The sequence below is a fragment of the Gadus chalcogrammus genome, chromosome 21, assembly GCF_026213295.1.
Source record: "Gadus chalcogrammus isolate NIFS_2021 chromosome 21, NIFS_Gcha_1.0, whole genome shotgun sequence".
In the NCBI taxonomy this organism is placed as follows: domain Eukaryota; kingdom Metazoa; phylum Chordata; class Actinopteri; order Gadiformes; family Gadidae; genus Gadus; species Gadus chalcogrammus.
Window position 1 is genome coordinate 7,792,926 of NC_079432.1, and position 11,088 is coordinate 7,804,013.

At 45.4% G+C, this 11,088-nt stretch overlaps 1 protein-coding gene across 1 annotated transcript in view; it reads right to left on the reverse strand.

Annotated features, from left to right (window-relative positions):
* ehd3 (EH-domain containing 3) overlaps nt 1-11,088 on the reverse strand; it is a 14,378-nt gene continuing 3,290 nt past the window's right edge. The window contains exons 3-9 of the mRNA XM_056581580.1: nt 9,286-9,462; nt 7,790-7,887; nt 4,003-4,144; nt 3,816-3,915; nt 3,121-3,291; nt 1,013-1,177; nt 1-552 (exon numbers count right to left, since the gene is read on the reverse strand). Coding sequence (XP_056437555.1) covers nt 25-552; nt 1,013-1,177; nt 3,121-3,291; nt 3,816-3,915; nt 4,003-4,144; nt 7,790-7,887; nt 9,286-9,462 — 1,381 coding nt within the window. The 3' untranslated portion in view covers nt 1-24. The remainder of the gene's footprint in view (nt 553-1,012; nt 1,178-3,120; nt 3,292-3,815; nt 3,916-4,002; nt 4,145-7,789; nt 7,888-9,285; nt 9,463-11,088) is intronic.

Consider the following 11,088-nt stretch of genomic DNA (forward strand, 5'->3'; position numbering starts at 1 on the left):
GGGGGGGGGAGTGTTCCTCGTCCCCTACTCCACTAGTTTCCTCTTGGAGGGGGGGATGAGGTGGGCGGGCAGCTCGGCAGGCAGCTCGTGTCCCTCCAGCTTCACCTTGATCAGATGGTTCGCCAGTGCAAACTCCTCATCGTCCAGCAGGCCGTCCTTGTCGATGTCGGCCAGCTTCCAGATCTTTCCCAGCACCGTGTTGGGCAGCTTGGACTTCACCATCTCCCGCTTCACGTTGGCGCCCGTCACCTTGCCGTTGACCGGCGACAGGGTGTAGAAGATCTCGTCGTAGGCGGGCTTGTCGCGCGCCACCACCCACTCGGCCTCGTCGATGCCCTCTCCAGCGCCCTCGCCGTAGCCGTAGCCGAAGGGCCCGTTCAGGGTGTTGGTGAAGGCCCCGCCCTTCACGGCGGCGTTGGGCCTCAGGTTCTCCTCCTGCCGCACCAGCACCATGAGGCCGGCGATGTCGTGGGTCAGCATGTCGTCCACCGCCTCCAGCAGCTTGCCCTTCAGCGGCGGGAACTTGGTCAGGTCCTGGGACTGCAGCTGGTCCTGGGGGGGGGGGGAGGGCCAGGGGGAGGGATTAGGAGGAGGAGGAGGAGGAGGAAGGGGAAGAGGAGGAGGAGGAGGTGGTAAACAAAAGTCAAACCGATGTCACTTCTAGGCAGCATAATGTGGCCATAATGTGATTCAGTCAATTAACTTCTACGTTACCCTTCACATATGTGTTCCAAAGGCAAAGGCAAACCTTTGTGTCTAGAGCCAAGCAAATTGGTGACAAAATATACCTCCCTTCTTAAGCAGATTATAATATAATACGCATGCACTCGTTTTTTTTGTTTTTTCTTCTTTTCCCAAAACATGCAAGAGCAAAACGAACATGGAACCATTACAAGCAACCGTATCAAGGTTTCACTCGACTTGTCAGCAGAGAATCCTGCCCATGGTACTTTAAAAGTGCCAGCTGGGGGAAGACTGTACACTCTCTGTGACGGCCTCTAGACCGGTTTACCTGCATCCTCTTGAGGTTGGGGAAGTCTCCGGGGGAGATCTGGTGCTCTCTCTCTATGCGGACGTAAATGTCACCCAGACTTGCTATCAGCTCTTTCTTCTTGTTGTCCTTCCCGAACACAGTGGGCATCTCTTTCTTCAGCGAGCTGATGATGTACGCGTGAACCTGCGCCAAAAAAAGAAACACATACTCAACATTCTGGTAACTTAATAAGCAGACGACAGCTCTGTTTGTGTGTGTGTGTGTGTGTGTGTGTGTGTGTGTGTGTGTGTGTGTGTGTGTGTGTGTGTGTGTGTGTGTGTGTGTGTGTGTGTGTGTGTGTGTGTGTGTGTGTGTGTGTGTGTGTGTGTGTGTGTGCACGTCGTTTGGTTGGTGCCTTGATTTCTAAAAATGCAGTTGGAATTTCAGTCTTTCCTTTAAGAAAAGAAAAAAAGAAATCGACTTCCTCTCCAAACAGGAAACCGGAGATAATCCACTTAGGGGTTGAACAACCTCACTTGTCAAACTCACTACGTCTATGCTCTATGAGCTCCCTAAGGAGTGTGGGGGGGGGGGGGGGGGGGGGATATGGGGGGAGGAGGGGGAGAAGGGGGAGACGCGGTGACGCGTTGTGTCAAGGTTGACAGCTGGGTCGGGCCGGGATGATGGAGGGATAAAAGACGATGGATGAAATGGGAAACAGGATTTGGTTTTCCCACCCATCCCGTCAGTGGGATCAAGTGGGATGGCGCCGTTTTGTGTCCCTGAGGTTTCAAGATAAAATCGGCTTGTTGTTCTGGGGCGTCGCCTTGCCTTCAGTTCAATCCAATTCAATTGTATTTGTACAGCCCTTAATCGCAGTTGCAGCCTCAAGAGTGCTGAGCTGGCCAGATATTTACGACATGCCTTAACGATTAGACACTCGTTTTCACAAGTTTATATCATCTCCTGATGCTTAGCCTGTAAAAGAAGCAATGACTTTGACTTTGATATTGGGGAAATCGCAAAGTCAAAGTCACGACTCACCAGTGATTGTGTGAGTCCTGTAAATGTCACACATCCAAAAGCAAAAGCTATTGGCAAGCAAAAGGACCAAGCCATGAGCCAATTCCAGATCCATATGTGGACATTTGACTGACGCACAATATGTAAGTCAGTATTTAGCTCTGTCAGTGTGCTCCCACCCTGGGTGTAACAGGGCCTGACAGCAGAAGGGACACACCTACGTGGGAGAAAAGGAAAAAAAAAAACGCCATCCAAGCCAATAAGCTGACAGGTTTCGCCTGACGACGAGAAACTCAATGACCAATACCACATGCGCGCAACCAAACTCTTTCACTTAGGCAATAGTATTTGATGCATTCACACAAGCCGTGATAATGTCTGTGAAAACCAATGTTGGTTGGCTGATTGTGCGTAAATATAAAAAAGTTTGTCATATTTAAGCTTAATGAAACATTCCGGAAAGAAAACTACGATTTCAAAATGAAAATTGCGTGGGTTGTGATGTTGACATGTTTTAACCCTTCCCACAGTAGTGTACTTGGGTGTGAGATTTTTGAGAACTACGTCATTTCATCATGCATGATCGAAATTTGTGACGCATAAAACACCCTGAATGATCAGCTACCTCTCCTAACCAATTAAAACCACACAGCCCACTGACCAGTAACATCGCCTTTTCTGTGTATACGTGTGTGTGTGTGTAGGTCTATGTTTGGGAGTGTGTGTGTGTTTGTGTGTGTGTGTGTAGGTCTATGTTTGGGATTGTGTGTGTGTGTGTGTGTGTGTGTGTGTGTGTGTGTGTGTGTGTGTGTGTGTGTGTGTGTGTGTGTGTGTGTGTGTGTGTGTGTGTGTGTGTGTGTGTGTGTGTGTGTGTGTGTGTGTGTGTGTGTGTGTATGTGTATGTCTGTTTGGGTGTATATATGTGTTTCAATATGTGTGCATACATGCGTGTGGTTGTGCATGTGTATCCGTGCATGAGTGTGTGTGTGTGTGTGTGTGTGTGTGTGTGTGTGTGTGTGTGTGTGTGTGTGTGTGTGTGTGTGTGTGTGTGTGTGTGTGTGTGTGTGTGTGTGTGCGTGCGTGTCCATTTGTGTGCGTGCATGTGTGTACGCCCGTGGTCATACCTTGGCGAGCCGCGCCCTCTTGATGAGGTCATTGAGCTTCCTAAGCGCGGCGTTCCTGGGAAGGGACTGGATGTCCTTGAACAGATCCTGCTCCTCTGCCTCAAACAGCTTCCTGTTGTCTGGGATCAGCAGTGGATGGGACCAGAAGGAGCCGATGTAGACCCGGATCACCTGCAGAGAGAGGGAGAGAGACAGAGAGAATACAACATAGTCATAACCTGTTATAACTATGTTATTCTGTCAATAATGTCTACGGAGATGGGGGGGAATTGCGGCTGATTGATTTTACCATGACATGTTGTCTGACTGTTCTTATACTGCTCAGTGATGTTCACTTTGTTTTGGGCTTTAACCTTTTGGAGTACTACTTTGCTATTTTTTGCCTTTGTCTAATTTTTTAAGTTCTTTGGAGAACTTTAATGTTTTTTTACCATTACCATAAAGCTCTTTTGAATTGAATTGAACTGATTAGTGCCAGAGACAGAGATAGAGCGACAGAGACAGAGAGAAAGAGACAGAGACAGAAACTGAGACATAGATAGCGACAGAGACAGAGAGACAGCGACAGAGACAGAGTCAGAGATAAACAACAACAACTGAAAGAGAATCAGTCACCCATTAATAAATCGATAATCAACACATTTATCAACACATTTCTCTCTTTAACTAAACTTCAAAATGGCATGATTTGTTACCTCCGGCGTGTTGACGATTTTCCCCAGGGACCACATCAGGGCTCCATACACCCTCATCAGCTGCTGGGTCTCTATCTGGTCCGCCTTGTTCAACACCACCCTTAATTGAGTCATGGTACAGCATCATTTATCATGCCTAAGTCCTTCCCTCCCGGTGTTTTTTGCGAGGTTCCTACCGGGTCTTTACCTGATCTTGTCCTCGTGGTTCTTCAGGGCCTTGATCACGTCCGAGAACTCGTCGGAGATGTCCAGCTTATGGGCGTCGAACAGCAGTATGATCCGGTCCACGCGCTCAGCAAACCACTCCAGCACCGCAGCAAAGTCATAGCCTGAGAGAGGATATCAATAACAAATCGTCATTTTAATCGGCACGTATTTTTATAAAATCCTCAAATGTCTCCATGGGGTCAGTGCGCTCAATCTATAGTGTGAAAAGAGTCTAAAATGTACGATAAAATTATCCTAGATTGAGCCAATCGCTTCACTTAAGGTACAGCTTGGTAGTAGAAGTTTTGTGTGTGGTTGTGATTTATGGGAAGTGCGGTTTCCACATAGATTACTGTACGTGTCCAAATGGGTTTTCACTCTTACCTGGAGGTCTTCCACAGAAGATGAGATCAAAAATGATGATTGAATGGAGGAGTTAGTGCATTAAAAGGCACCACAAGGACACCAGTACTGACAGACAGATGGACGGAGTGGTAGTACAGTAGTGGGAGCAGCAGCAGCAATGGTAGAGGTAGTAGTGATACAGTAGGAATTTATGCAATGGTTAAGAGATTATGTTTACTGTCAGCAACAAATGGGGAACAGCAAGTAGTAAGCGTTTAATTGTTATTTGAGTGTTTTTTTTGTCTATCTTAATTTCATGAAAATCTGGTGAAATTAAGTTCACAGCCTTGAAAAGAGGCTTTTAAAACGTGCGTGCATCTTCTTAATTATTTATTATGTATTATTTAATTTATTTTGAATCACATAAGCTCGAATATGTGAACTTTTACTTTGAAAATCTCATATATTATTAAAGGCATTTGCTGCTTTGTTGCTACATGGGGCCTAAGTAGTGTCTACTTCATATTAACTACTTTCAAATCTATATGAAAACTAAAACAGCTTAGCTTTAATCTCAAATAATATAATTTGTATTTCATTGTCATTCTTTTAAATCTTGATTTTGCCATCTGTTCTCTTTTGAATATCCAACTGATAATTGAAACAAAGAATAGACCCTGCATCACTCTGAAGAAGGTTTTATGCAATATTATTTTAAATATTCGTACTATATGTCCTACTATATGTACTATACGTTTGACAACAGCAAGTTGTGCCAATTGATTTCCTTAACCGCTTCATTCTTGATAACCATACTACAGCTTGTGTGCAGACCAAGTGGCATTAGTCTGGCATTAGTCTGTATGAGAGGCCGACTACTTTGACAAAAACACTGCATCTTGGCCAAAGCTTCAAAGCGCTGGATTCAAATGATACTTTGATGAATTTTAGTGCATCATTTTTCAATAACACTGTCATTCCACAAAAAAAGGCTTATATTTGTCTTCAATTTTATGGTAAACACTGCTATCACAATGAGCGTGAAACACAAACAGGAGCCCGCCAATAGCAGGAACCGTTGAAGACAAATAAACACACTTTTTTTGGTGAAGAAAAAAATGACCAAAATCCTACAACTCAAGTTATCATCCTATTTTTTGGCAGGTTGGCACACAAATCTACGATACCTCCGTAACGACATCTACGTAGCCTGCTATAGCCAGAAAGATCCTCTGTCAAATCTGGATGTAAACATACAATGAATCGCTATTAAAATAAAAAACAGAAAATAATGAGACAATACCAATGACACAAAGATAAAAGAATGGATGCTATACACGCCAATACACACACACACACAGACACACACACACAAACACACTAAAAAAACACCTCACACAACGACGCACACATTCTGTGTCTCCAGTGAAAACACAGCTGTGCTGAGTCAGAGGTAGTATTAGCATGTGTTTCATTTCCAAATGGACCATGTTTAAGGTCACAACACCGAAGGGGTTTATTTGCTTTGACGCAGGACAAAATAACAATACTAAACACCCTTCTCCTAATTGTTTGCAAAACAGAACTGTTACGTGGTGTTCACTGTGAATTGTTATGTGATCAAGCATGAATGGTTAAGTTGAATTAATTAAATACGCAATTTACAATATAAATTGTGGTGCAGTTTCTTACTGCAATCATTGTACAAGATGGTATATCATTTATTTTTTTTAATACTTCAATCCCTAAATTGTATTAATTGACCAGTACACAGACTTATGAAATAACAATATCACTTAAGGCCACATGATGAATATCAACTACCTTACGTAAGGTTATGCAGAATTTAACAAATTTAACCGAAAGAACATTTCAAAACATGCCCGGCCATGAAGAGGTAGCAGAACATTCAAGAAAACCAAACAATGCGTTTCAACCATGCTAATCATCATGACCATTAAACATGACTAGCACTTTCTGGTTAGGTATTATAAGCCAGGTAGCTATTTATATTGTTCTCTGTGTTTGTAATAGTTGATTAAATAGCTCTGGCTGACAGTAATGATAACCTTTGGAAAGTCATACACAAGAATGTGCAGAAGTCAATGTTCAGAGAAATCAATGTGTGTTTATGTGTAGAAATCCATGTGTGTATATGTGTAGAAGTCTATGTGTGTATATGTGTATAAATCAATATGTGTATATGTGTAGAAGTCCATGTTCGTAGAAGTGGGTGGATCCATTTTGAGAATCAATGCAAGCTAAGTGCTTGAGGGAGTCTCAGAGAAGACACAGATGCTTGTCTATAGTGTGTATATGTTTGTGTGTCAGTGAACCTTGGTCACAGAAAAAAGGGAGAAGAGAGTGATGGTAAAGTGAAACAATTCAGGGGCGGACGAAAGGGAGGGCAGGGAAAATAGACTGAGTTGTGGACATAAAGACGTTTGGTATCTGTTCATTTGCATATTGGCTTTGTCCACGTTTGGCGGTTGTTATGGAAATGTCTGCATTTAGCATTGGGAATGCCGGCATCCAGACAGACATACCTTCCCTTAATAAAACAGTGTGATTCTATTGAAAGCAATCGTGCATAATTTAATACAATTTGGTTCGCTTACAGACAAGCTGATGCCACCATATACAGATCCTTCTTTTCCTGCCTATGTTTCTTTCTTTCCTTTTTTTACATTCTCCTATGACGAAGCATTTCAATGAACAATCCATTGTTTCTGTCATAAATGTGTTACTACCCCTATGAGCAAAGTCTAAATGAATAGGCAATGGGACTGAATTGTATGATTCAACAATATTCAATGATGCACTCATGTTTTGATAAAGAACAAGAAATGAAGATTGAGTGTCTGAGTTAAAAAATATAACTTATTTCAGACAATGCTACTTGCATACACCTAACTGAGGCTGTGTGTGTGTGTTTTCTGTGTATGTGTGTGTGTGTGTGATTCAAAGCTGTTTTTTTCCCTCTACTTCCTACTTCCCGAAAAGCCTGGGGCATGATGCTATATCTGATGCAACCACACACACACACACACACACACACACACACACACACACACACACACACACACACACACACACACACACACACACACACACACACACACACACACACACACACACCCAAACACACGCACACACACACGCAGACACACAAACACACACACACACACACTCACACACAAACACACATACACACACAATGCTGACTCTGCAGATCCCAGCGATTACAGGGTGGCCAAATGTACACTGATACAGAGAACACTACAGTAAGGGTTGGTAAGTGTGTGTGTGTGTGTGTGTGTGTGTGTGTGTGTGTGTGTGTGTGTGTGTGTGTGTGTGTGTGTGTGTGTGTGTGTGTGTGTGTGTGTGTGTGTGTGTGTGTGTGTGTGTGTGTGTGATTTTACCTCGACTGATTCTCTGCTTCTCGCCTGACAGAATCCCCGGAGTGTCGATCACACTGATGCTCTCCAGCACTGGATTAGGCAGCTGGGCACACACAAACCTAGAGTCACACACACACACACACACACACACACACACACACACACACACACACACACACACACACACACACACACACACACACACACACACACACACACACACACACACACACACACACACACACACACACGCACACGCACACACACACACATGCACACACACACACACACACACACACATATGCGAATTAGCAAGGAAAAGAGATAAGCAAATTCAGAGAGGTGCAGAGGACAGAGAAAAGGTAGAGGGGACGGTGGGCAGAGGAGAGGAGAGGATGGAGAGGGAAGGAAACGAGGAGACGGGAGGAAGACACAACGCGTTTAGCATGAGAGCAGACGGAAAGGACGAAGGACAGGGGAAGAGTTTTTACGACTGCAGAGGATCTGTGGCTCATCTGCCACGGATAACTCCCCCCCCCCCCCCCCCCCCCCCACACTGACACTCACACACAGCCCTCCCCCCCACAGAGACACACGTGTGCACGCCCACACACACTACATAGACTTATCCCTGTTTTCCAACGTTCGCTCTCCAGCTGCATAAATACAGCACTCTGAGCAGTCCCCACTAATATGGCTGTGTGTGTGTGTTAGTGCGTGTGTGTGTGTTTGTGCGTGTGTGTGTGCGTGTACGTCTTAGTGTGTGAGTGTGAACTGATTTGGTGGGGCGCTCCACTGCGGAGACAAGGTCACACACACACTTTAGCAGTTTCTCTTCCCCCAGAAGAGGTGGACAACTGACCTGCTCTAAGATACACAAACACACATGCACACAAACAAACACACACACACACACACACACACCACCACTACCACCACTACAGCCATTACTGACCTGCACTGACACAAAATCATGAAAGCATGCAGACACAAGATTCATGCACAGAGCCATTACTGATCCATACTGACCTCCACATACACACACACACACGCTCACACAATTTATGCACATGGCCATTACTGACACACACGCGCACTAGCACACGACCACCGCACAGCCATTACTGACCTGTGCTAACATAAAATACATGGAAACATGTACACACACATTTTTTATGCATAAGGCCATTACTGACCCATACTGACCTCCATACTCACACACACACACACACACACACACACACACACACACACACACACACGCACCAGCCATTACCGAGGGAAAGCCTGGCCAAAGAGCACGAGGCAAATTCAATCAAGCTGGAATGTAGTGCTATGGTGCCGTCTCTCTCTTGCTCTCTCCCCCTCTTACTCTCTCTGCAACACTCACTCTTGGTCCAGCCGTCCCCTATTCCCCATCCCCCATTGTGGTCTCTCTCTTGTATATCTGTGTCCTCTGCTATTGGTAACACGGTATCATCCAGTCACCGTACCCCGCAGCGCGCCACTACTCTTACCTGTTGAGGAAGGCGTTCCCGAAGGCGTTGAGCTTCCTGAAGGGCTTCTTGGGGTCCACCACAAGGGCGTTGCCGGGGACGACGCCCTCCGTGTCGCCGTGCATCACGGCGATGAAGGAGTCCGTGGTGGGCTCCGGGCCGATCCGCATGCCGGGGAAGTCCTGCTCCAGCAGGTAGCTGCGGGCCAAGGGGGAGGCTGAGTCATGGCTCCACGTCGACACAACGCTAAGGCGGGGATTGGTCCGCAAACCAAACCCCGACGCAGAGCCAAATCAGGTTCACGGCTGCGCCAAAGCGTCAGCCTGGTCCTTGTTTTGCGTCGAAGTGGAACCCTAGCTAAGCCTTTATACCCGCCTCAGGTGATTTACCGGCTTGATTTCGCTCCCCAATTTCCCCGCTCAAACCCTGGACATAATGGGGGTTTCCTTGTCATGTAAATGCGATTAGACGCCATTGCGGTGCCAGGGACGGGACTTGGTTAGAGGTGTTCCTGCGTTATCTCTACAACACACAAATAGAGAGAGCACCGCACACTCGTGATCAATAATAAGGCTTAAGTACTGCTCTGGTTTCAAGTGCCGTTTACAGCTTCTGAAACAAGTCTATGAATTACGTTTAACTTTTGAATTCAGGCTTGTGAATACACTTGAGAAGTAATACAATGGTGATAGCCATTAATCCATAATCAGCCTGGGTCAACTGGCCCAGATGGGATTAAAAGCTCTCAAAGCAAACTCCTGATATCTATAAACCAAAATAAAAAGGCAGATCTTTGGAATTCCAACCAGGTTAACAGAGCACCCTTTGGCTGAGCAAGTGATTTATTAGCTGAGAAGCTCCATAAATCCAGATAACATGGTGTGGTGGGTGTGAGAGCATTGGACTGATACAGATGGGAGGTTAACTATCCTATACCTATAGGTTGTGTACACAGCTTGACCTGGGAGCCGGCAGTACCAGTCTGTCCCGTCTCTCTCTCCCTGCATGGCTCTGGACATTGTTTTATCCATCTGGGGCTGGGTTGTGCAACACATGTGTAAGCATATGTCCAGGCCTGAATGTATGGTATGTATGTGTGTGCAATTGTGCAATTGTGTGTGTGTGTGTGTGTGTGTGTGTGTGTGTGTGTGTGTGTGTGTGTGTGTGTGTGTGTGTGTGTGTGTGTGTGTGTGTGTGTGTGTGTGTGTGTGTGTGTGTGTGTGTGTGTGTGTGTTGTGTGTGTGTGTGTGTGTGTGTTTGTGTGTGTGTGTGTGTGTGTGTGTGTGTGTGTGTGTGAATGAAGACTTAGATTGTATTTTCTCATTTTTCTCATAGGATTCTTTATGAACATTTCCATGAATTACGGAAAGGGTTAAGTAAAACAAATCTTGGGATTTGAGATCACCTTGTGATGATTTGCGATTTTTAGGGGGGGGGGGGGATTAGTAACGCTCAATAGAAAAAAAGAGCATTTTGGTCAGTGATAGAATCGGGTCCCATTACAAGTACTGTCCTGGGATGAACCGAGTGAGGGGGAGAAACAAATCAGCATCTGTCATTTAAAAGGTCTGTCTGGGACACTTTTAATGATCCATCTGTCCAAATGTGTTCATCTCAAAATATCCATCATGTTTCCAATTATGACAATCTATGTCAGGTTTTGCTCTCATTCCCGTGTCAGAGATAAGCAACGTGCGATCGTCGAGCTACAATCCAACCTTGGCCCGGCCAGCCGGTTGTTTTTGCTGAGCCAACACCAAGCCAAAGGAAAACCTGCCCTGCTCTGAGCTGCTGAGAGTTACTCAGCATTTCAGACATTCTGCG